The sequence below is a fragment of the Xiphias gladius genome, chromosome 15 (assembly GCF_016859285.1).
Source record: "Xiphias gladius isolate SHS-SW01 ecotype Sanya breed wild chromosome 15, ASM1685928v1, whole genome shotgun sequence".
In the NCBI taxonomy this organism is placed as follows: domain Eukaryota; kingdom Metazoa; phylum Chordata; class Actinopteri; order Istiophoriformes; family Xiphiidae; genus Xiphias; species Xiphias gladius.
Window position 1 is genome coordinate 22,476,619 of NC_053414.1, and position 26,761 is coordinate 22,503,379.

At 39.9% G+C, this 26,761-nt stretch overlaps 3 protein-coding genes across 5 annotated transcripts; 2 read left to right on the top strand and 1 right to left on the bottom strand.

Moving 5' to 3' along the window:
- Nucleotides 1-131: 131 nt before the first annotated feature.
- Nucleotides 132-8,283, top strand: vps37a (VPS37A subunit of ESCRT-I). 2 transcript variants are annotated; one of them, XM_040146969.1, is made up of 12 exons: nucleotides 132-259; nucleotides 1,934-2,008; nucleotides 2,777-2,894; nucleotides 4,212-4,315; nucleotides 4,550-4,784; nucleotides 5,099-5,169; nucleotides 5,325-5,452; nucleotides 5,548-5,606; nucleotides 5,717-5,785; nucleotides 6,202-6,345; nucleotides 6,484-6,572; nucleotides 6,740-8,283. In XM_040146969.1, exons 1-11 carry the CDS (start codon nucleotides 150-152, stop codon nucleotides 6,562-6,564), a joined length of 1,194 nt encoding a protein of 397 aa, XP_040002903.1. In that variant the 5' UTR covers nucleotides 132-149; the 3' UTR covers nucleotides 6,565-6,572; nucleotides 6,740-8,283. The 2 variants fall into 2 exon arrangements, with proteins under 2 accessions (XP_040002903.1, XP_040002904.1); XM_040146970.1 differs by having other exon boundaries at nucleotides 4,553-4,784.
- Nucleotides 8,284-11,194: 2,911 nt separating this feature from the next.
- On the top strand, nucleotides 11,195-16,618 carry nsmce1 (NSE1 homolog, SMC5-SMC6 complex component). 2 transcript variants are annotated; one of them, XM_040146410.1, is made up of 8 exons: nucleotides 11,195-11,305; nucleotides 12,521-12,652; nucleotides 13,213-13,334; nucleotides 13,630-13,707; nucleotides 14,227-14,373; nucleotides 15,178-15,294; nucleotides 16,017-16,143; nucleotides 16,486-16,618. In XM_040146410.1, exons 2-8 carry the CDS (start codon nucleotides 12,535-12,537, stop codon nucleotides 16,518-16,520), a joined length of 744 nt encoding a protein of 247 aa, XP_040002344.1. In that variant the 5' UTR covers nucleotides 11,195-11,305; nucleotides 12,521-12,534; the 3' UTR covers nucleotides 16,521-16,618. The 2 variants fall into 2 exon arrangements, with proteins under 2 accessions (XP_040002344.1, XP_040002345.1); XM_040146411.1 differs by lacking the exon at nucleotides 11,195-11,305 and adding an exon at nucleotides 11,315-11,458.
- A 943-nt stretch (nucleotides 16,619-17,561) lies between these two features.
- On the bottom strand, nucleotides 17,562-18,554 carry LOC120800496 (trace amine-associated receptor 13c-like). The gene has a single exon (XM_040146638.1). It carries the CDS (start codon nucleotides 18,552-18,554, stop codon nucleotides 17,562-17,564), a length of 993 nt encoding a protein of 330 aa, XP_040002572.1.
- Nucleotides 18,555-26,761: the final 8,207 nt, after the last annotated feature.

Sequence of the window (26,761 nt, forward strand, 5' to 3'; positions counted from 1 at the left end):
AGTCGTTAGTCAGCCAGCTAACTCGGGGTTAGCACCAAAGATCTCCACCGTGTGCTCTTCATGGTCACTTTCTCTTCCATTTCGTCTTCGTCTGTTGTCGGCCTTAAGCTTCTGTCACCAAGTTCAGTCCGCGGTTTCGCCAGGAGAGGATGAACTGGCTTTTCCCCCTGTCCAAAGGCTCCGGACCGCTCCCTCCTCTGAACAGCCTACAGCAACAAAGACAGCGGCAGATCGAGTCACTCAAAGCCGCTCACCCTAGGTATTTTGCACGGCGACCGGTAACCTAAAACCAGACCCTGGCGCTGCTCGTTAGCTTGTTAACATCAACGTTAGTTTTTCAAACTGAGAATATGGCCTGCACAATGTTTCCTGGCCAATTAACTAACGTTAATTAGTAGAACATATTGACTCAGTTTACATACACAGCTGATGTTTACGTAGTGTAGCTGGCCACCAGGCACACAGTGAAGCCAGAAGAAACACGTTAGGCTAACAAATAGCTTATAGCCTCGTTTTTCGTTATCCCTGTTATTCTGTAAATATGTCAAAATGCCAGCAGAGTCACACTGTTTCACGTGAACCCATAACCACTGCTTTGACATCCCTCAGTGTGGGTGTTGAGCCGTAGGTGCTTACTAACCTTTCCTCATAGCTAACGAGCTAGATGTGGTTTGCCAGGGCGCTGTATTAGCTGGCTAGCTAATCAAGTCAGCAAGTGACAGTTGTAGTGTCTATTTTTAGGGCTGACGACAAGTTGTGGCTGGCTCATGTCCTGTGATCATTCCAGTGTTTGTCAAACCAGTTTGTCACGCACGTTAGTTTTAGAAGGAAGGAGCTAGCTAATTACATGTGGAGATTAAAGTATTAGCCTTTGTTTACCAAGGAGCGTTGTCATCTCAGTGATTTAATTTTTTTTTATCTTTCAACTCAGACATGTACTGCCAGCATGAGCAGATTGTTCTCTTAGTTCATCTCTTGTTCGCCTGATGCGTAAAATTATAGTTATCACCCTCCTGATGTAAAGTATGCAATGTGTGTGTGTGTGTGTGTGTGTGTGTGTGTGTGTGTGTGTGTGTGTGTGTGTGTGTGTGCGCGCGCGTGTGACAAAGAAATGGGATTACACACTATTTGTGATGGTACTGCGTGTTTCCTATGGAAGGGCAGTTCATGAGTTTGTAGAGACCACAAGGCTAATTTGCTGTGGGGAACGCTGATCATGGCATGGTCATTATGTTAAGGAGTAAGTGGATGGAAATGAGAATTTAAACACTTGAAAGACTGTGTACAGGACAGGGTGTCAGGCCTGGACTTCTTGAAATGCTACTCTCAACAGGCCATATCAGACTATTGTGGGAGTAAATGATTTATTGTTAGGTATATTTTGAAAGGTATAGATTGTTTAAAAATCTGATAATGACTCTGGGACCGATATCAACATTACTAGCCACTGACTTTCTTTGCAGTTGACATAAACTCTTGGCAGTGAACATGGGAGTTGCTGGTTTTCAAATATTGGTAAAAGTTTCAGTATGATTTAAAAATTTAAAAAAGATATATGCATGAAAACAAGTTTCCACATTTTTAAAATTTCTTGTTTTCTTACAAGTCAGATATAAATAGTGTAACATTGTTACAAAAATACAGATTCTTGTTATGCCATAACATTGAAATGCTTTTATTCATTGCAATACATTTGTGAGTTAGCGGAATTATCAAAATTACAAAACATGTGCCGTCACACTTTATTATATTGTCTTGCTAAAAGGTGATGATAGGCTTTAAACGTTTCTTTTTATGAATCTTTCTTTCTCCGAACTAGCAGAATTCTCATAAACATTTATGGAAGACTTCTAAGATTTCTAATTTGTGCCAATCATGACTACAGATTCAAGATTACATGTCTTTACATTACTGATTTTCTCTATTTCAACAGCCTTGCAGAGATTCAGAAGGATGTGGAATACAGAATACCATTCACAGTCAACAACTCCACCATTAGTGTTAACATGTGAGTACATCTTTGCACACACAGCCACAGTGGGAGAGTATAAAAAAAGGCGGTGGGCCTGCTTCACAGTCAGTCTGTACCCCAGCCACTGATGTTGTTGGAATTCTGCCTATGGTAGGAAAACTAATTAACCACAGAACACACATGTCATTGGGTCTGTTCTTTATTTATAACTAATGTACTTGAATTGTTTAAATTATAAAACACATGAAATGGTAATTTAAAATTATGTATTGTAGATTATTTAAAATTTTGGGGTTTTTATTTATTTATTTATTTTTCATTTTGTTATTTTTCCTGTTTCCAAACAAACTTATACAGATGCATTAATCACAAGTAAAGCACATAAAAGCACAAGGATTTAAGTATGTTGTATCAACAACTATGGCAGTGGAGTGTGGAGTGTGACAAGAGGAGGCGAACCCAGTGTTCCACTGATGAAACTAAATCCAAATACCTATGAACATTACACTAGAAGATGGATTAAAATAGGCATATTTTCCCAAAACCAAAAGAAAAGACAAATCATCCAAAACATCATCCAGTTATCATCCAAAACAGCATGTCTCATTGGCTTTGGTCCCCAAAGCGGGAACTAGTCAAATTCTTTATGCTCTTGAGAGCTGCAGAACATTGGGCTGTGCTAAACTGATATAATGCTTTGTTACAATATGAATGTATATCACATATTGTATATCTTGTCATATATCTCGTTACTGTCCATCCTAAAAGCTAAAGTGACATTCTTTGCCGTTTTCTTTCTTTCAGTCTGCTTCCTCCTCAGTTCCCTCAGGAGAAGCCTGTGGTCAGTGTCTACCCCCCAGTTGGTCATCATTTAGTTGACAGCAATAATGGCACCATGATCACTAGTCCCCTCATCACCAATGTAAGTAGCTGTTTATGCTTTTGATTTTGAATGATATGGTTAAGCTGGTGGTTCCCAAACTTGGTTTCTTGAGTAGCTTTGAGGCACTTTGAAGGGAAGAAAATCAATGGGTGTATTTTTTTTTTTTTTTTTTTCAGATGTGCAATATGAAACATTCAAGCAAGCCACTATCAGCCATTTTGTTGGCAGGGTAGATGATGGCCAGGGTGTATGCTAATGTGCGCAGTAAAATAGAATTTGTCTGTGTTGTAAAAAGTCACTAGTAGTAATATGATTATGTGATACAATTAAAACAGTGGTAGAGGTGGGCTGACAAATTTTGACTATTGTCACTCAGTGACACAACCTTTCTTGCTGTGCATTTACGCTGTTAATTATATGCTCAATTCATGAATATGATTTTCATACTTTCTTACGGATAAAGGATTAAGAGAAACAGTGACTGAAACTCAGCAGAGGGACGTTATTGCTGTGGCAGCATAATGGGGGCGTGAAAGGAAAGATCATTACTCATAGTGGTATCCAAAATAATGAAATCACATCTGACTTAAACTGAAATGAGTAAGTCAAAGTAAGGTGCTTTCCACAGCAAAACAGAAGGTCTTTGAAAGATTCAGACCCTTATGAATAAGTAAAGAAAAAACACAGAGCCTGTCCTCTTACTACATCCCCAATCCAAATGCTCTGACTATTTGAGCAGAAGAAAAAGCAATAAAGATATGATGTTTACAAGGAAAATGCAGTGTAGTCTGGTTTTTCATCTCCTGTATTCATGATTCCAACATTATGCAGGTTCTTAATCATCTGTGTCTGTCAAGCATTTGACCCCTCGACATTCCAGCCACTATTTCTCATTTCTGAAACGAAAGCCAAAGGGCTTATTTAGGTTTCTGAAACTAGGATATGTCGTTTACTTGCGCAAATTAATAATCATACTTCAAACACTGATCACAACAGAGATACTAGTGTACACTCACAAAATGTGGTAGCCTTTGTTCAAAGCAGAGACTGGGGGGAGAAATCTGATTACTGACCAGCTGCATCTAAACATGGGTTTTACAGTAATCAAGTAAATGCCTTCTCCTGATTTCTCCTAGTAGCCTTATTTGGTGTGCATGCAAATGTAGTGCTGGTCAACAGAAAAATCAACTTGTTTTTGTTCATTTTCCTGGTTGTTTCTTTGCTTCTTTCTTTTTCGGCGAGAACATCCCCTTTTTTAAATTTAATTTATTTTGTTAGTTCATACTTTAGCTTTGTCTTTGATGTTATTCTCACTTTCCTCCAGGTATTTAGTTTGTCTTGTTGTGTACGTTGTAGTTTGGGATGCACTCAGATCTGGGTAAGGTCGTTCAGAGTCTGTTGGACGAGTTCTGGAAAAGTCCTCCTGCCTTGATGTCTAGTGGTCCCGCTGGCTTTCCATAGTGAGTTTAATCTTACTTTCATTTGAGTTGAAAACTCATGTTCTGTAAACTGGGTCTTATTTAAGTATTTTGGCTGGTATTTAAAATCATGGTGATTAAAACTAATAAAGTAAGACCCACCTTCTAAAAAAAAATATTTTTTGCTCTGATTTTCTATTTGGAAAAAAAAAATACATTTGACACATTTGTTATGCTTGAGTAAAATAATCTTGTTTCCTCCCGGATGTATCGCAGCAGTATGTACAAGCCATCAGGCATCGCTCCCTACCCCACTCAGGCTTTCCATTATGGTCCTCGTCATGTGGGTGCCAGTCAGACACCGCCTCCTGGTCCAGGCCCAGCTCCCTCTCCAGCCCCGCCCTCCATGCCTCACCCAGCGATCGATAGTGCCCATGGGCCTCCTCGTGCTCCAGCTCCATATGGACTGATTTCAGACCTGCCTCTGCCTGTACCAACTGGAGACTCACAGGTACACTGATGATGGATAACGTACACAAGTGGGGTGGTAACATCCATTATGCATACACTAACAAACACACAGAAGACCATCATGTGAGCTTCAAGTTTTTAAGAAGTTAAGTAAATTTTATTTTTGTAACATTTTAAACACTTTGTCATTGCTTAACACAATGGAACACAACCCTAACTCCAGCGTTTTGAAAAGCAATTGCCAGGTCAAGCATTTCCACAGTTTGCAACAGGTTCTTTAGACAAATCTAGCGCCTCCATGAAAAACAGGTTAATTGATGAGTGACAGGCTTACACTACTTGTATCTCTTTCAGGCTGGACTGAACGGACATATGTACAAGATGCCTGAGATTCCCGAGTCTTTTCCTGAACTCTGCGACATGAGGTAAAGTATCCCAAAATATTGACAACTTAAAATGTCTTTGATGTTTTAATATTGAGAAATTGTTTAAGCAGGTTATAATGTGTGTTTGAGATAAGGGAAAACTTTGGTATTCATCATTGATGTCTTTGTTGCTTTACCCACTGCATCCCACCCAGTCTGACCCAGTTATCAGATATGTCTGAAAACGAGGATGTGCTACTGGAGTTCTTTGTGAGTCTGCCACAGCTCAAGCAGGTCACAAATGATAAAGAAGAGCTGGTCACCAGCATAGTGGACATGGCTAGTAAGTTCCTCCCCTGCCTCATAGTCTAGTCAAGAAAGAGATGCTTTAACGGAGTTCAGCTTTACAAAGACCTGCACGTTTCTGTTTATTTACAGAGAAAAACCTTCAGATGGAGCCACAGTTGGAAGGAAAAAGACAAGAAATGCTCTACAAGGTTAGTTCTTATATCATCTCCTTTTAAATGAACACACATACACAACAAACCCATTCATGCCATTGTATAGGAGCTTCATGATTGGGGGGGGTTGTCTGCTGTGTTGACAGTATGAACAACTGACTCAGATGAAGTCGGCCTTTGAGACAAAGATGCAGAGACAGCATGACCTCAGTGAGGTACGTGGCTACACTCATCACACTATGTCTGATTGACAACAGGTTTTTAAGAGCCGATAGACATTATTGGATGGAAGCTTCTGATGGCCTGTTGAATGAGCTGCTTTCGATTGTATTTTTGACATTTATCTTTATTTTTCGACTTTTATTTTTTATTTTGGGGATGCAAAACTGACAAATTTGGGTTGCTCATTGTAGGATCCCAAACAAATCTAGTTGTAGTAATTTTAAGTGGCCAGTGTCAAGAGGAAAGAAGTCTAAGACCAGATTGTTGTTACCTTCTCAAATGGATGAAACCAAGGGAGGAGGTTATTGAAGAGTGTGAAGAGACAGACCCAAACATGTATGGACATGTAATTAAATTGAAAAATTCTATTGCTCTCTTCCTTACTTTAGTGTCTTTTATACCCTGCCAGAGTTGCAGTCTTAGCACTTTACAGGCTCGATTAAAGGTTGCAGCCCACCAGGCCGAGGAGGAGTCGGAGGAGACGGCTGAAAACTTCCTGGAGGGACGCACCGATATAGACGAATTCCTGACCAGCTTCATGGAGAAGAGAACGGTGAGAGGCCTGAAGCAAAGTATTTATGTGAAGATAATTGTGGTATATTGTTTTCAGTGATTCTGAATGTTACCAGAAGTGCAGTGCATAACAGTAGAAGAAGAAATGTGTATTGATGGCTCTTGGGTTATTCAACAGCTTTGCCACAGCAGAAGGGCCAAAGAGGAGAAGTTGCAACAGTCCATCAACACACATGGACAGTTTCCATCCAGCCACTAGAACATAAGGTACAACACACACACACACACACACACACACACACACACACACACAATTGCAGGCTCAACTGCTAAGCAAAACACAAGACCCTCCATTTTTATCAAGGAAAACCAGTTTGTCATTGTCATCTGTTCATCCTTCATCCTACCTCTTACTATTTACATTTGGTCCTCAGGTTTGGGGTTTTCTTGGCCAACTGCTGCCAACTAAAAGGATAAAGACATTAGAGAGGACGAAAAGCACACTGAGTCAACAATGGGCACTTGGGAGAAATAGGAAGATGGTGATGGCAATGGTGGGCTAAAAAAAAAAAAAAGCCCGTTGTGCTCAGATTTTGGCCAAAAAAACAGGTGAGGTTGGATCACGTGAGAAGCTACTATGTCACCACAAGAGGCCAAAACTGGAAGAATGACTGACACATGCCTAGCTGTTCAACCACATTACTAAGGATCGATCACATTGTGGATAATTGTAATTGCACATTCTATTTGTCCAGTTTTGACTCGACAGTGATGAAGAGTTTCGCTTCTGTCCAGGATTTATGTCACGTTAAATGCACCTGATCAGAGTGGTTGGTGATGTGAACACATATGACAGAAAGTAAAAATTGCTTAGGACAGTATTCCCAGTCTTACATTTTTCCATGCAGTGATCAAATACATGTCACTATAAATTAACCGTTTAAATGCTAATGTTGGTGTCTGTATTTTGAGTCTCTCAGATCATCGTCCAATCCTTGCTTTATTAGCCCAGTTACGCCCTATTCCTACTGGACAGACATGAGGAGCAGCTTTTGCACGTTAAATCTCCTGTTTACTTTGGAAAGGTTGTTCTAGACATTTCCATAAATCTCATCACTGGGGTGCCATTGGCAAACTGTCCAGGGCAGTCTTGTTTGTAATTTAACAAAACAAGTTATGGATTTACTGACTGGAAAAAAAAAGAAAGCAAGGACTGGGCAGTGTTTTCAACTTCGGCAGTTCAAATTTAAAGCGTGCATTTTAACTGCGGAGAGTGGTTGATTCTTTCATACGTTGTTGCATTTCCCCCCTCGAGCAGTGTCTTGAAAGCATCCTAAATATCAGTGTGTTTGCAAAAACATGAATAATTCGATTAAAAACATGTTACGGTAAAACTCTGATTACACTACATTGATGTATCTCCTGTACGTTTTTACAGATTTGGTTCAGAGTCAACATGAACCAAATAACAGACCAGCAGTCTGAGTTACTGTTAGTGGTTGTGGTTCGTTTTATTAGCACAGAAACCAGTGACCACAAATTATTTAAGACAGTGACCAGTTTAACGAACAAATTATATAAAATCAGCTGTAGGGGAAATCGGAGTACTGTAAACCGTGTAAACAGTTTAATCAAACCATTACCTTAATTCCATGCTTTTTACAATAATCAAATTATTTGTGTGTATGGAAACACACTGAGGAACATTTTTCGCTGGTAAGCGCCAGTATGATAACCCAACTATTTGATGACACCTTTTGAACTTGAAATGTTTGATGAAGAGCCTCAGAAGTTTTGGGATAACGTTGGGGAATATTAGGTGAAATGCTGCAGTGAAAAGTGATGACATTGGATACTGTATTTAAATAATGTTAATAATAGGCTATATTGTAATCAAAGACTCAGACACCTTGTATTATATGTTCTTATTTAATTTGTTAGAGTAATAAAGCATTTAGAATAAATTTGGGTTGTTTTACGTGCTGTTTGACAAATCTCTGAAGAAGCAAGAAACTTAATACTTTGACTGAACTTGACAATATTGCACATCATCACCTTCAAACTTTCTTAAAGTTTCTCATTGTATACCACAGAACACCTGTAAAGTAACACTTTATAATACAGCCAATGATTTGCAGTGTAATTTTGTTGTATTAATCATGAATCGGGTATTTATAAAATACTTCCTCATTCCTGCTGGTACATACATGTAGGTACAGTGGACAAAAACAAGACTATGGGGAACAAGAGAGCAACAACTGGACATGTTAGAGGAAAGGGGAAATAAATAATACTGAAGTATTTTGGTAAATACTGGGTTCCTACAGGGGTCAGTGGTGGGCAACAAAACCGAGGTTTGGGGGAAATGGTGTCAAGTTTTTGTATAATTTTGTATTTAGAGTAAAAGGAAGAGAACAGCCACACATATTACAGCATACAGTACCAGTAGGAACCACTAATGTTTTATTGGTACCTGATCCATACATAGATAATACACCCTGAATTGTGGGCTTTATTTAAAAGTATAACCAACACCTCTGCTGCATAATATCAGCAGTGTGTCTTATGGTAACTTCTAGGTGTACTTTGTCTTAGGGTCAGGGTTTATACCGGGCCTTAAAGCTCAGTTATATTCTGCCAGGTGAAAGGTGATTCAAAAAAAAAACTTAGAGGATATATTTATTTTAACATTTAAAAGCCATCATTACAGTTGTCTTACAGTTGATGTATTCTACATCCTACTGCCAAAGGAGTATGTTCACACACCTCCTTAAGAAGTCAAACCACAGGTGCATTCCAGTTAAAGGCGTTAATAGAGTGTTTCCAGCTTCAGCGCATAATGCAAACGAGTAAGTAGAGAACTGAGACTGTTGTGAAACAAAAGGACAGTTGGATTAATATTCTAATGATAAATATCAGCCCATGACAGGACATCCACCCATGATATGTCCTTTTAAATGACAAATACAGGATGTACTGTTTGCTTTAAGTTAAATTCACAGTTTCTCAGCACAAAAGCAAAAATAGTTGCTTTTTCAAAATGAAATATATGTAGATTGCAGTAATGGTTTAAGTAACATACAGCTGACTCAATCCACAATTTACCCTTGGCTTCAGGAAGAACCATTCTGTATACATCCTTCAGCATTGAAGCAATTATTCAGACTTGATTCCAAAAGGTCAAATATAACATTATGCCTCTAACAGGAATGCTGAAGTCTCAGCTCCAGAAAGTCGACTCAAAACTCGCAGTACTATTAGGTTCAATATGTCAAGCACACACACACATATGCACATGGCTGATGGGAAAATACTCATTGTCAGGTTTTTGCTGTTGTATATAAATTTAGGCCAACACATTACCAGCCAACAAGCCTGAGCTCAACAACATAACAAAACTAAACATTGGACACTAACTGTGTTATCACCGTCAAGTTACAATCTCTCCACACTGACTTGCTGTGTGTGTGTGTGTGTGTGTGTGTGTGTGTGTGTGTGTGTGTGTGTGTGTGTGTGTGTGTGTGTGTGTGTGTGTGTGTGTGTGTGTGATCTATGAGGCCGTAACATTTATGAAAATCAAGCAGTTACGCAGTGTGTTTCCTGATAACTATTTACTGGTAACTGTGACTGCCCAGAGTCATTGCTACCTTTCCTAGGAACATTTACAACATCTCCGTAGAAAGGTTTTCGGGCTAATGCTTTATTTAGAGCTCCACACTTGATGTTACCACATCTAGGTTACATCCAGCCTTTTACATGAAGTTGCGAAGGGGGATTGCATCTTTCAAAAGGAAGGAACAAAACAAAAAGAAATGAGAATATTTTATGCTGTTTGCCGTTCATTTCCCTCTTGCTTTTTCCAAAATAGGCTGGGGCACTGTGACCGGCAGAAATTAATTTGGAAGGAAGCATTCAGAACGTATATTCAACTACTAGTACAACAATGTAAAATCACTCAATTACAGTCCTGCATTTATGTTGAAGTCCTACTTAAATAAAAGTATTATCAGATAAATATACTTAAAGTGTCAAAGGTAAAAGTACTCCTTCTGCAATACAATGTTCCCTGTGACTAATAGTAGTATATATGACATTACTAGATTGTTATTGATGCATAAATGTGTGAGCAGCATTTTACTGTTGCAGCTTGTCAAGATGGAGCTACTTTTATCTACTTTATATACAGTAATGTAGTTTAGTGTAGTAGTTCCCAACCAAGGGGTCAGGCCCCTACAAAGGGTCACAAGATAAATATGAGGTTCATGAGATGATTAATGGGAGAGGAAAGAAGAAAAACATATTTGTGTTCTCATACACAAATATATGTATTGACTCCTATTTGATTTTTTTGTCAAATACTTTTTTTTTCTTTTTCGGCTACCATTATTCATATAAAAACCATTTGAGGAGTTTAAAGGGAAAATCCCTTTTTGGTGAAGCTGCATAAAAACTCATCTGAAAGACATCTGAAAAATGACGAGGGGCCCCAACCAGACACCGCAGAGGTCACAACTCAAAAGGGATTGGAAAACGCTGGTTTAATCTTAGAGAAATGCATTGTATTTTATGAACTTATAATGTTTTTAAGTAAAATCTTCACCTGAATATTAACTAGTAACTCCATCTGCCAAATGAATGTAGTGGAGTAAAGATTACAATATTTCCCTCTGAAATATTATGGAGTTTAATTATAAAGTAAAATGGATATACTCAAGTAAAGGTCACGTAATTGAAACTTGTAGTTAAGTACAGTACCTGAGTAGTAGTATGAGATTGGATATCAAAGTGCTGCTCTGTGTATTTAAAGAAATATAGATACTTTTATTTGTACTTTAGTTGAGCATGGTATAGCCCTTCCACTTGGCATGTACCCTCCACAGCCACAGGTGGCGGTAATTCGCCGTACATTACAAACTACCGGAAATGTGCACGGAGGAGAAGAAGAAGGAGGGGGAGGAGGGGGGAATAACAAAAAGGCGCTTATTGCTGGAGGAGAGCTGGTAAACTTGTTCACCACTTCACCTTACCTAGCAAGCTTCTTTCTGCAAATTATTCAAAAATGCAGGTCGCCGCAGAATTAAGCAGCAAATAACCGAGGTCAACCGTTAACCGGCGAGGTCTCTATGCTGGCGCACATTAGCTAACAGTGAAAGGTTAGCGGACTTAAGGGGTGTTGAAACACCCAATGTAATTTAACGTGGCCAGTATAGTCAAAAGTTAAGAAGGCAGTTGGAAGTGTTTACACTCCCAGCCATTGTTATAATATTGAAGTAATGCTGAAGCCGACAGTGCAAGCCATTGCACATTTGCAGCGTCAATACTCTTAGCTTCATTTAGCCACGCGGGTGTAGATCCTTAGTCGTGGTTGTACTGTCATGGCCATGGAAAATACCTAAACTGTTTGGTTAAAATCAAATAACGGGATAACTAGCAAACGTTATCGCGAGAGTTTTAATACTACCTTGACAGAAACTGAAATCTGTGACCCGTTGGATGTTGGCAGTTTATTAGGTACACTTAGCTGAAACCCCCACAGCCGACGAAGACGTATTAACGTACCTTGTTTAGAGCTGCAACGATTAATCGATTAGTTGATAGACAGAAAATGAATCTGCAACTCTTTGTTTTAGTCATTTTTGAAGCAAAAATTGGAAGCATTATCTAGTTTCAGCTTCTTAGATATGAGAATGTTATGCTTTTCTTTGTCATATACAACAGTAAACTGAATCACTTTGGGTTTTGGACTGTTGGTCGACCAAAATGACATCTAAAGACGCAAACTTGGTTTCAGGGAAACTGCAATGGATCAGTGAAAATTATATATAGACTAATTGATTAATGGAGAAAATTATTGTTAGTTGCAGCCCTAATGTTGTTTTGTCTGATCAACAGTCTACAACTCAAAGATACTCAGTTTACTTTGATATTACAAAAAGAAAAGCAGAAAATCGTCAAATTTTGAGAAGCAGGAAACAGTGTATGTTGAGCGTTTTTCCTTGTAAGTAGGAAAAATAAGAATCAACTTATAACACGCTTTTGCCTAGTGGCCGTCAGTTGTGCCTAACCCAACCGTTCTTCTGAAGCCTCTGTAGGAAGCTCTCCGTGCATTGTGAAACCATGTGATTGTTGAGTTTAAGACTGTTCTACTTTAAGAACCATTTCCCCATATATAGTCACTTTAAGACCATACAGCCACCATCACTCTTTGTGTCTAGTTCAGTCCAGAAACATGTCACGACAGATGGGAGACAGCCATCGAAGGTTTCTACAAACCATGATGGCCAAGGGCATTGTTGATGAACAAGGAGCAAGGACACTTTATCAGCATTGCTGTGAAACACACAACAGTGAGTCATTTAATATACATATAAAGAATCCAGAACAATTCAAAGTGCACCTCTGTATCAGGAGACAGGAGTCATAGCAGGTCAAGGCCTGTGCAGATCCCTGAATGACAAGAGTAGAAATACCAAAAGTCCCCTCACTATCATATTCATCCTTGGAAGTTCAACTAAATATTTCCATTGCCTTTTGTATAAACTAAATAAACTGTGAGTTTATATACATATACATTTCATGAACACAACTTTATTGCTGGAAAAATGTGAGCTTTTTGGCCAATAATTTGCCTCACATTTGATTCCACAAATGTTAAATCTGACCTCCTTAATAAAGGACTTTAAAACATGGGGTTGCCCAAATATCTACATTTACATCGGGGAGATGTAAATATGACTAAAGATGTCAGGATTTGCCGGGTTGATGGGTTTTCAGGTTGTTGAAATCTCTTTATTTGGACAAGGAAACTGTAACAATTCCTATAGTATTGAACTGCGCCACTACCTTGTTTGAGGAGACAGCAGAAGTGCAAATATGAGAGTTACACATGAGATTTTTTGTCTTGCAGCACAGTACACCCCTGACAAACTGGACGATTTCATTGATACCATCAACTCAAAGCTGCAGCCCATGTTCATGCAGCTTAGAAAAGGGATGTCTGAAGACAGCGGTCAACAATACTACGCCTTGGTTAGTCTCTCTAATTCCTGTACTGGGCTTGTGTGGTAAGGCCTGATTCTTAATTAGTGAAAGTTTTAAAGTCATAGGAATTTTGGTTGTTTTGTAAAGATAGTGAGCATCACAGAACAAGAACCTGTGTGGTCACAGTATACAGATTTAAGGATGTGAGGCGCAATAACAGTAGGTCAAAAGAAACTGCCCTTTGCCTGCATGTACTCAGGACAACTCAGAAAGTTGCTGCATTAAAAGTACACTGAGATACCTGAGGCATTATTAATCACAGTCTTACTCCAATCCTGTCCAGGTGAACATGGCTGAGACTGACGTCACCAGAATGTCATCAGATTATGCCGACAACGAGCTGGAACTGTTCAGGAAAACGGTGAGTTCACTGAAGGAAATCCTGCATAGTAAAATTTTGTATACACTCGCTGTAACAAAAATCAAACCCTGAATCACAAGCTGACTGTCACACCCTTGTATTGCCTGGTTGTCCTGCTTTTTACACTTACTGACCTGAAAGAATAGAAACCCCTGCAAATTGTAATGCAATCCAGGGCAACAGTCTCATAATCACATAATGTTTGAATCAGGTCCCGCATCACACAACGTCGCCAATCATCCACCACCCGAAATATAACTTCCCTGCAGTAAAGACAAGTAGTGACCAGGCAGAGGCGAGTGGCAGCCGATGTTTGGGGAAACTTGGTCATATGTACAGATGTACCAACATACAGACATTACTCTGAAGAGAGCAATTTTCTATTATGTTTTAGTTATAAAACACGTATTTATGGCAAAGGAACGTGTGTCAGCAGTAATCTAAAGTGTTGAGCTTCTTTAAAACCCCTTTTCACCACTAGAAATTGTGTCATGACTAACTTGAGCTGTTCCGACTCAGATGGACCTGATCGTGGGCTCTGAGAATGGCAAGGCCTCCTCCACCGACATCCTGAACAGTGCCGACACCATGACCACCAAAAAGCTGAAGAAGAGCGAGACAGTGCACCTCTTGAGCCGACTCGTGCAGGACAAATGGCTCAGTGAGGTAAAATACTGGACACTGTCTCCACCAAGTTTTCAAAGCCAAATTTAAGTTGTATTCTCTCTGTTCCACTTTCTTCAAACTGTTGGCACTTTCTGTGTGGACAGAAAGTTAAGTTTTTCAGAAAGTTTTTCAGCAAATTCATAGCATTTCATATCAACCGTGGCTACTTTTACGAAGCAGGTTCAACTTAATCAAACTATCTTTTAGTTATCCAGCTTCACTAAGATTAATATTAGCGATTCTGGTATTCAACTGGCTTTTTTAACCTTATATGCTCTAATAAGCTTTCTGCACATACTGATTCAAAAGTGGGATTTGTTACAAATAACCAGTCATATGCAACAGAAACTGTTCAAGGGTATTTCAGTCAATCGAGGATGAAAGTACTGATTCCTTTTTACAAAATTCGGTTACTGAAAGAGGAAAAAGTTTTATGATTCAGAGTGGTGCAAGATATAGATTAGATCGAAATTTAGTTTACAATAAGATATAAAAAGTAACAATAGACAAAGTAGCAATAGAAATAAATCTGAAAGTCATATTTGGAGCATTCACAGATTTGTTCATATTCCCAAATCCAGACTTTGCCCTTTCAAATCATGAAGACACAGTTTGCGAAATGCTTCAACTCGACACAAATAATCGTACTTCATTTGCAATCTGCATTAATTTTTATCTACTAATAAATCATCTACTAATCAGATGAAATTTGACCAGTCTCTTTGCTGTTGTACCCAACCACTTTGTGCTCCGTCTTGACGTTGGTTTATTTGCAGTGTCATTGATTTCTGGTTATTAATTTAGAAACGGGGTGAATACACCTTGTCCACCAGATGCATCATAGAGATGGAGCCATACATCCGCACAATGTATCAAGACCAGGTCAAAGTCTGCCACATCTGTCACGACATCGCTTTACAGGTAAATGCTTCCTCTGTTTGTCTGTTGGGCATCAAACTTGTCACCCTTAATACCCCTGTGATAAATTACCTGAATCAAATAAATTATAATCACTTCTGTCATTTGAAAACTTTCAAGTACTCATTTCATTAAATCACTGCTATAAAGCTATGCCTTACTAGTGAGAAAAGTTTTTTTTTTTTTTTGTTTAAGACAGTATTTGTAACATAATTTATTCTAAGAAAATTATCCTCACTAGCAGTTTTGTAATATAAAGGCAGTGACATTGTTTATCTTATTTTGTGGTTGCGACTCTTAATGGATGAATCCAGCCCTCAGTGCACATTTACAGAATTGGAAAAACAGCCATTTTCAGTCGGAAATCGTATGTTTTACTTATAAGAATTATGATTACAGTGTAAAGAAGGGATTTGCTTTAGAGGCCACACATACTTGATCTCGATTAACTACATAAACAGAAAAGACCAAGAATTCACTTGTTAAGTGAGCTGATTTTATATGATGGATACATGTTGCTGCGGTGCAAACAGATACACCAAGTTTCAAAGCAATTGTGATGAGGCTTGGTGCTTTTTTCTGTCAGTCTCAGTTTTAACTTTCTGCGTCATGTGGCGTTATTGCAGCCGTGGTTACTTTGGAAACAGTGGATATTATTCTTTATGAGTTTTCACGCCGGATTAATATAATCTGATTTCTATCTTTTTTTTTTTTTTTTTTTCCAGTGTCAAATTTGTGAAAATCCGACATGTGGCATAAAAATACACAACCCGTGTGTGGCCAGATACTTTAAAGGAAGAGCAGAACCGCGGTGTCCGGCTTGTGATGACTTCTGGCCACATGAAATCCCTGGTATTTATACAGTAATAATTTATATCCCTTTTTATTATTTCACACTTGCTAAACAACTGATCCGGATCCATCCCCAGGACATTTTACCTTTTGCTCTATTTTCATTTTTGGAAAGTTATTATACATAAGGAATTTTGTGGTGCAATCTACTGCTTGAATTTTCTGAATTTTCTTCTAATAATTTATGTAAGATGAATTCATGAATAGCACTGTCTCTCATCAACATTTCTCTTTGTGTTGTGTCTTTTGTGTTAATGAATTACAATCAGTGGCACGGGACTTGAACAAGAAGACACACTGGTGCTTGTATATGTAACACGTTATTTGTTCTGTGCGTTACAGAAGTCAGACGGCCTCAGTCTCAGTCCAGGAGATGAGGACTCAAGCATCATCATATATCATATATTTGTTTGTTTGTTTGTTTGTTGAAATTAAGTATTTTTACCATAAGTTTTTTTTAATAAACCAAACTGTTATTATAAATGTCTTTATTTTTACAAAAATAAATGAGAACGTGTTTCATTGAAATTTCTTTATTATTTATGTATTTATACACAATCATTGAAAAGAAAAAGAGCATTGATAGTTTTACCACACAAGGGGAGACATAACACAAAGTCATAAAGTCTGCTGTTAAACATATTTTCTGATAAAGGTGATAATGGTTTGGACATTAGTTTTGCATTGCCGCTGCAGGCTTAGATGCATAATTCCCCTGTTACCTTGATAATCCTGTGTTAAATGGAATAGCTGACATAATGATGAAACACATTGCCACAAAACTTAAGACAGTGCTTTCAACCCCAATATTTGCTGTCCCCTAAACACATGAAACAGTGTGAGGTGAAGCAGAAAGGCAACTCTGCTCACAATTACAGAGATAATCGTGTTTTGAACTGAGACATTTTTTTCTTTACAACTCAACTACTCAGAGAGAATATTGTCTGTATTGCTGTTTTCATGTTGCTAATTTCACAACTAAATGATCTAATAACTATTCGTTAACAATAAAAGAGATAGAGATACACAGTTTACTATAATGTCAGACAAGGAAAAGCAGCAAATCCTCACATTTGATGAAGCTGAAACCATCAGTTATTTGGCATTGTTGCTTGACAAATGACTTAAACAATTCACCGATTATTAAGAGTTGCTGAATAATTTTCTGGTGACAGACTAAACAGCTCTAGTTTACTAATTCTGAGAGACTGAGGTGCTGGACAAAAAGGGGGACAAATGAAATAAGACTAGTCAATGTAAATGTCAGTGAAGTCAAACACGTAAACATGTATCACATCCTGCATTTGAGTTGTTCAGACACTTCACCTTCACATTCACACTGGACCAACAGCAGTTTAATTTTGCTACACTCTCTCTTGCCCGGTGACGCGGGTCGTGAAAAATGTTGTGCAGTGACATTAAAGTATACTCGCATGAGAGGAGTCCTGCTCTAGTATCTTCAGGGTGACAATGAACTTGATAGCTTTCCTAAACCACGGATAGAAAAAAGCATATATGAGTGGGTTCACACAAGAATTAAAATACAACAGCCAGGACACAATTGGCCAGGACGAGGCACTGTTTTTGATGTCCTGTCCTGCAAGAGACGGGTAGTAATATGGACAGAAGGTCATCAAAAACACCAATATGACAACACCCAGAGTCCTGGCTGCTTTTTTCTCTGATTTCTTTGCAGTGACTATTACTGAGCCGCCTGCAACAGCCGCAATATGAGACCGCATGGCACGAGCCTGAGACACCGCCACAACAAACACTCTCACGTACAGAGCCAGGATAACTGAGCAGGGGCCGAAGAAGGTGAACACGAGGTCGACGGCTCCGGGGACGTAGTTAATCACCACCAAACACTCGCCGTAGCAGGAGCTTTGTCTGTCTGGATGCCTGAGATGGTCCTTTAACAACAACCCGTTGTAGAGAAGTGAGCAGGCCCAGCACAGACACACAGACCGCTCAACTCTGCTGCAAGTGATTTTGTTGGGGTACTGCAGAGGGTGACAAATAGCTACATAACGATCGGTGGATATGAGCACCATGTTCCCCACAGAGGCCGAGGTGAGAGTGAAGCCGATAACGTAAGACAGAATGCACATGAGATCACCCAGCAGCCAGCAGGTTACTGTGAGTCTCACTGTTTCCAGCGGCATCACCAGCAGCCCCACAAGGAGGTCCGAGGTGGCCAGGGAGAGCAGGAGCAGGTTGGTGGGAGTGTGGAGCTGCCTGAAGTGGGAGATGGAGATGATAACCAGCAGGTTGAGAGCTACAGTGAGCAGAGTGACGGAGGAGAGCAGCGTGGAGAGCAGGGCGGCCCCGGGGCGAGGGCGCGGTGAACCCCTGCAGGACGAGTTCGGGAGCTGAGGGTAGCAGAGCTCAACTCCCTGCAAAGCGTCCATCAACCAGCACTGAGGAGAGATGGTGACCTGAACCTGCTGAGCTCAAGCAGCTCCCTGGTCGCACCAGACACAGTGCGGCTCCTTCATCTCCGGCGGCTCGCGCTGCTCCTCCTCAGCTCTCCAGTCATCCTCTGCTACTTCTTCTTCCTCTGCTCTCTCATGTCTTTCTACTTGACCCCCCCCCCCTCCTACTTTTCTCTCCTCCTTCTACTGTCGGTCTCTTTGTTGTTTCTTACATTTCTCCTCATGTCTCCTCTTCTTCCTCACCTCTCCCCTGTTTTTTCCACCTTCCCCCCTCCCTCTTCCTGCTCCCCTCTCACACCACCCTTGTGCGTGATGCAACAGGTTGGTTTCATACAACTGATGGAAAACTTTTTTCTGAGCTTCATAGCTTTGTCGTAGTTTTAAGATAGATAGAGTATCATTTGTCAGATCCTTCGTTGTTTGCAGAAGACACTGATGAATCTTGGACGTCGATAGAACCAGAGAAGGGTCAAAGCAAAGCTAAGAATGAGGTTCAGTTCAGCTGCAACCTACAAACAAAACTTCCATGAAACTCAAGAACAAAGCAACTCTGCAAATTGGAAATTATTTGATTAACCAGTCAACACAAGCTTAATCAACAGTTTTGATAGCATTATTGTTTTCAAGTAATCCATACCAAACATTTTCTGGTTTAAATATTATGATATACTGCTTTTCTCTGTTTTTAAATTAATGTAGCTCAAATACTTTGGGCTTTTGGACTGCTGGTCACACAAAAGACAATTTGAACATGTCATCTTGGGCTCTGGGAAATTGAATTTTTCATAATTTTGGGGCATTTTATAGATTCAACAGTTGATTGTTTAATCTCGGTAAGGGAAAAAATAATTCGCTGCAGGCCCAGAATTCACAGGGCAATGCCCACTTGAAACCTGCTGCCACACTGCCACATGAAACTGCTACAATATCTCCCTTTATTCACAGTCCGCTTTCTCCACATACTGTGGCTAAATGTTTTAGGCCAGTTCACCCGGTGTGGGGGACAGACCGCGCAAACCCTTACTTCTTCTCCCCTGTGTCTCAAATAAGGCAGCTGCGTTGGCCAGAGGACACGGGGAGACGTTTTGTCCTGAGAGGTGGGTGGACGTTCACTTCTCAGCAGCGGGGTTACGACACTGTACTGAAGGACCGCGAGGGCGATTTAGGACAAGCCCCCGGCTTCAAGATTCGCCCCTCAGCTCAGGTACAAAGACCGGGGAGAATGTGTAAGGATTCAGCCGGGCGATGGTCGACTTCTGTACTCGTATTTGTGCAGTCTGTGTATCCGTGTGGCGCAGGAGAGGTAAGAGTGACACTGCCCAGCCACAACTGCAAGTAATTAGTGATCAGGACAATTATCTGATTGTGTCTGTGGCCTCAAGATCTGGAATGACTGACTGGGAAGTGATGGTCACAGTTTGGTTCAGTTGTGGACTTCAGCTGTGGCCATGACTCACATCTGCAAAGGGAATAGCGGTTGCATCATGTGTTGATGTTAAATTGTGTGTATCAACACCTTTGACTGGAATTCACCTGTGGTTTAAGGTGTTATCAGACATTATTACAAGGTGTGAACATGCCCCTCTGGTGCACAACACAGCCATCGACTTTCATGTTTGTTGTTCTGTGTTGAAACTAATGTATCCTCTGAGGTACTGATGAGTTTGAAGACTTTGTGAGTGTGTTGGTCCTAAAAAATAAAAAATAAAAATGAGCCTGTCTCCAGGTTATTGAAGAGTTTTTGGCCACAGACAGAGGTGGTGGACCATTGCATTGGCGATTGTGTTTCGTTACAGAAGTTACAAAGTGTCAGATTTTATGACTAGTTTTACTTCACCGCATCTCACAGGGCAGTTGTGTATGTTCTTACCACACTACATTTACTTGATTGTTGTAACTACTGCTTGTTTCGCAGAATTCTTCATCAAAATCGATCCCCTAGCTCATGGAACTCGGTAAATAGTTCAGTGGATTTAAACTAACCAATCTAAATGGGGATATTACACCACATAGCTACTAAAATGATCGCTGCTTAATGCAGGTGAATTTAACAGTCTGAAGAGTGACTGCTCCTCAGACTTCCTGACGTTTAAGTGTATTTACAGCTGTATGCCCAAGCAGAGTGTGAGCACAGAAGCTACACTTGTCATTTTTATCACTTTTAATCACTACTGTCTTATTGCTATCCAAGGCTTTTTCCTGTTTGGAGGCCTTTTTTTTTTTTTTTTCTTAATCAAAAACTGTACTGAGTGCTCATTCTCTTTATTGATACATTGACTGCATAGTTTCAGCTTATGCCACCAAATCTTACCTCTGAACCTCCGAGCCGCTGCCTTCAAACTTTGCCAGCCTTTCAAATACAATAGATACGAAGGAATGGAGGGAAACAAAATGTCAGATCAGGCTAACAAAATGAGGCAAGTTGTCATACAGTATATAGTACCTTTTTTTTGTCCTTGTTAAATGATGACATCCTATTTTTTTAAATGTATTATTCACTGCAGTCATGGATTGTGTCTTTACTACGTCAAATTTAAGTGATAAAAATGTCCCAGGTCACACTGTCAACTGTTGGTGACCGTTTCTCTTGGCTACATAAACAAAGCCGGATCCAAAGCATTCTTTGATACGTTGTGACCATCCTCTGGTAGAACATTTAAATATGTCTGCATCATCTGTGAGTTTCCTGTTTGGAAGAAGAAGGCTTTTCCTGGTTTCCGGAAGATTAAACGCCTGCCCCATTCCACTGCTTTAAAGCTGCAGCAAGATTTTAGGCTTCTCAAAAATAAAGCTGCGGTGCGACTGCGCCGCGCCCAACTAGTGATGGGAAACAGGTCCGTGTAGAAAAACGGTGAACCCAGCCTTTAATAAAAACGTGCTCTTATTTATTAGCATTGTCAACATCCTTTCAGAGTTTCCACATCTCTGGGAAAACCCAATTGAACAGTTGTTAAAAATAGACAACTATTTAACAAATAGGGTTGAACTGTTCAGTTTGATTCTGTGTGATTATTGGCAGAGCCAGATTATTTCTTTGGTAGCACTTAATAATAAAGAGTGTTTTTTAGCCCTTAGTTCACAGTGACTTAATTTGAAATGAATTAGTACGTCATTGTTATCTGCATAGTCAATTCTGTCCATACAATTTATACTGAATTGGTAAATCATACTAACATCATTATCTTTGTGGGTTGAATTGAGAGAAGTGTTACAAAGACATATTTTATAATACATTACCATGGCTGTCCTATGAAAACCGTGCATCTCCAGAGCATCAGCTTTACATGTATCTCATGTATTTATAAATTGATGATTTATTTGAGGAGGTGGGAGAGTTTTCCAAAGGGAAACTTAATAGAGGAGAAATTCTGAATCACTAGCTCTGGAGATACACGTTCTCACTGGACAACTACGGTGTGCAAAACTTGCAAGGGATCATGAAAATACACAAAACGTCATCTGTAACGTGAATTTCAGGATGAAGAAAAAGCTGTTCATCATTAACACCTGATATCTGAATTATAGTTAGATAACAGACTATAATTTGCTCAGTCCAATTATCCAATCAGGGACACGCACTACAGCCCCACGTGGGATCATTCTTGTCGCTGTTGTAGTGATGCCGTCCGCTGACGATGGGTCCTAACTGAGCCAGTCATGCATCCCACTGTGGACCTGCTCACTGGTTGAACTGAAAAGCTGGATGGGGCTCGTACGACCAAACATTCAACCGGCCTGCTGGGCTTGAACTCCACCGGAGTTGTTATGAGGACAATCAGGCACTAGGTGGCCCTGTTGGTAAAGCAGTTCGCACTGATCTAATTCGCCTTGACAACGTCTTGCACTTTGCTCCTGGAAACGTACTTCAAAATTTACAAGCATGAAGTGCATGGAAAGTCATTTCTGCTACATGAACATAACATGTCGGAGTTTTACAGGTTTACTTAGTTTGAGGTTTGGATACTTAATGTTATTTTAGGTTTGATTTCCACTTCCCCTCCCCAGGTTCCATTTGTGTGTCACCCAGACTGTCAGTAGCAATTTTTTGATACAAAGCACTCGGTATAATTTACCCAGTCGTCTGTCCTGATGACATAAGTAATTGATAATCACAGTATGGCGGCAATTACAACATGTGCAGGAGACAGGCAGCAGAAAAGCAAATCAACCACAACCATCAGTGTAAATTCAAAGTGTGAAATAGGGAGAAATAATAGATAATATTTTGATGAGGGTTCAGAAACTTTGACAATATGATGAAAGATTTTAAGATCTGAGTTGCTTCACATGAAGCAAGTGCTGCACTCGTTTTTCAGAATTCTCCATAATGATAAAGAAGCCCCAGCCAAGCACCCCGTTACTGTTTTGCCTTGCATTACCATGCGTCTTACATTTCAGGCATTTAGCTCATTCATAATTATGTGCTGACTGCTACAAAATAAGCCCAAATTCACACGTCTCCAAAAATAAGAAGCAGCCTAAAATAGGAAAAGCAACAGGCCTTAATGTCCTTTTAATACCTGTGACGAGAGGACGAGGAGTGAATGCTGAGAGGGAAACCGAGTAAAGCCTGAGGACAGAGACAGATGGGATGTTTTTAGGGAGCAAGGAGAGGTTCAGTCGTTCTGTGGGAAGAGGGCGATGTTGTTTAGAGGACGAGTTTTCAGTGGAGCAGGGAAGGCACGGATGGTCAGTGCTTCGCCGGGCCAGGGGGGGAGAGGACTGACGGGTGGATGACCGAGGGCTGAGCGGACAGTACAGGGGGCTAAAGTGTAACGGCCTCCATCTTACGCTTGATGCATCCTGCTGGTCCTGCTCCAGTGTCCTATGTATCCCTATATCAGGGTTACAGACTGCTGAAGTGGGCATCTTTATACCTCAGGTTACCTTCATTTACAGCATAATTCACTGGTCTGGAAATGACGGGTCCGAGTTTAACTGAAATATTTGGTTTTATTCACCTTTTTCTCCTCTTCAGTCTCTAAGCTTTTCCTGTTACGTTGTATCTTCAAAGGCCGTGAGCGACTCAATGCATCTCCTCTCACAGCAAATCTGCAATTATTTGTATGAAAATAAATATCATCTCATATGTACTACATGGAGGTGGAGACCCCCGGGTATCTTTTAAGTAAAATAAGTAAAACCTAAATAACTTATCCTAACATTAAACCAAAGTAATTTGTCGAAAAATGTAGTTATGTTTAGAAAAGGGCTTGTCACTTTTGCATCATATGAAAAATAGTTTTCAACCACTACCTGCTGAAAAAAATGAACAGCTGAGAGAAAACACAGGAGGCACCAGGAAGCACTGTGCCCGCATTATTTACGGTGAAAATTCTTCTTTTTCTTTCAACCACATCGTCACCGCTCTGCCTCAAACAAAACGACACAAAGCTTTTCAGCCACAGTTTGCTGAAGTGTTACCTGTTAAACGTGAGAAAAGTGCAGCACAAGCAAGTTGATTCACTTCATTCAATTTATAGATCTGACTCAGTTTAAATTGAGTAAAGTTCTGTTCTGATTGAGTGGTAAAATTTGAACTGATTTAATTTTTGTATTTTAAAGACATGACTGCTTCTTTTCGTTCTTTTCTTATATCTGGACTCTCCCACGACCTTCAAATGTCAAAAAAATTACGTTGCCAGTTGGAGCCAGTTTAATGCAAAATATCTGTGGCGATGTGGGGAAGTGTAGGAACAGGAATCTTTTCATCAGTCCCAGGAAAACTCTTTTAGACTTCTTAAACTCTGAAGAAATTGCTAAATTAAATTAAATTAAAATTACCATTAATGAAACAGGTTTTCTACGTTCTGTCAGACTGCAAGTTCATTTGTTCAGTGGCACTTTGTTTAGAACAAATTTAAAGATCAAGTCAGTTGGGATTTAGTACATTTTTCAGTTCTGAATATAAACAAGAATACAATTATTATAATTAAAACAAAATAATATTTTGAGGAAATAAAAGTACATTTATGTTACTATTGCACAATTTCACAAAGTGTGGGAATCTAATGTATAAACAGAAACAGAGCTGACTGTGTTTGATCATGATTGGAAAAAGTTAAATTTGCAACAAATAGAAATCATGTTTCTCTAAATGAACATGTGTGAAAATGTGTAATATTTTCAAGAAAGATTTAATCATAAAAATTGCAAATGATCAGGATGGTTTATAAATACACACACACACACCCAAATAAACACATGCATGCCCACACACATTAACACACCCGGTTTCACCCAGTTTTTCTTCCACACACTGCGGCCTAATTGATTCTCATTTTAATTATGTTGACCCAGACTCCGTCTCTCTTCTTCACTGACAACAAAACCAGCAGAGGCGAGCAGTCTGCCTCTCACACTGTGAGGATGACACCTCCGTCTCCTCACAGAGGAACGAGTCGAAGACCCGCTTTGATGTCTCTCCCCCGCAAAGGAAAGGTCAAAATAATAAATGTAGGCCCAATTGATGGGTTGGCAGGGGGGCGCGGGGGGTTCAGTGCTGATTTTTGGACGAGTGCTCCCCTAAAGGCATAATGAATTCATACAGTCAGGCACGGCCAAAGAGGAAAACAGCATGAGTCCTCTTTCCATGAAAAGGTTGACCTAACTCTGCAGACGAGCCTGGCTCCTTCTTCCCACTCATTCTCCGACACATCACTCTCTCCTGCCTCTCTCAAACACAGGCTCGCCTCACACTCGCAGACACACATGTATGAATAAACACTCCAAAATGTCTCTGTTTTTTTCACTTCTCGCTGACACACACCTCTGCATATCTATCACCTCCTCCTCACCTCCACTAAGAGAGTTGAACCGGATCACCATGCAGTAAACCCCCCCCCCCCAGTGAGCTCCTCCACCTGACTCTTCTTCGCAGCGAGACACTTTAGATTCAAGAGTAATAAACCCGAAACACAGAGGCTTGAATACGTCTTTGGAGATTCCTCAGGTCGTCCAGGTCACGTGTTATCTGTTAGTAGGTCAAAGGCCAAACTGAGCTACACCACGTCCACTGGACTTTGACCTCCTGTCCATCATTATGAACTGTTGTTTTTAAGTACCCGAACTTTATTTCCATTTCTAGTGAGAGTGCTGAATTTCAGGTAAATGCGTGTAAAATAATACACAAAAATATCTAGAATATATCCTTTGTACCTGAGGGTATCACCATTAACAATTAGGAATTGTTTGGGTGTGAATAATTCAGTCGACTGAAGCGTCAGCTCAGCCGGTGGTGGAAGACTGACGCCTTTCACTTGAGTAAAAGTAGCAATTGCCCAAAGTAAAAATACTTCATTGCAATTCATAATTCGACTTTGGAAAAAGAACAGAGGTATTAACAGTAAAATGTAGTATCAAAAGTGAAGGTACCTTTTGTGCAGAAGGGCCCCTTTTATAGAGCTATACATTATTATTGGATTATTACTACAGACACATTAATATGTAAGCAGAATTATAATCTTAATTTTAACTACTTCACATATGCTGTTGGGAAGTTTTATCTAAAAAAAAGTCATCTTTTTAATTTTAGGTAATCATATGTTTTATATGTAAAATCTTAATCTTTATAGTAGAATGGGCAACACTTTACTCCAAGTCCCCCTATTTAGCTTTTATGAGCACTATATTAACAAGTAATGGTTTATAGAACTCTGTACTGTTCATCAACAAATATAATCCCTATAAGACAAAAATGAAAAATGAGTGGAGTAGAAAGCTGCACTTTGATTGTACTCGAGGAACTTTCCATCACTTTTCCAGAGGCCCGCAGACACAGAGACGCACCGGATGCTGGACTGTAGTGTGGGCAAAAGGTTTGATCAGACCTGGAGACAAATGGAGAGGAAATATAGAGAAATCTGGAGGCCTCAAAGTGTTGACTCGGTCTGGGCCTTGTACAAAGTAGTAGCCTATACCTAAAAAAAAAAAAAAAAAAAAGCCCAGCTGGTTTTGAGGACAGAAAAAGTTGTTGCACGCTTCGCGTGTGTCAGTGTATTTTCAGTTTGGGTTTTGCCATGTGTCAGTTTGCATGATCAGATGTGGCTCTTTAGTTGTCATTATTCCGCCTTTGTCTTGCCTTCTATCGATCATATCGGCCCCGTGTTTGCGCGTAAACGCGCTCAAGTATGTAATAACGCTCAAGTGCTTTGCGGCTATTGAGTAACTGCCCGGTTTATCGT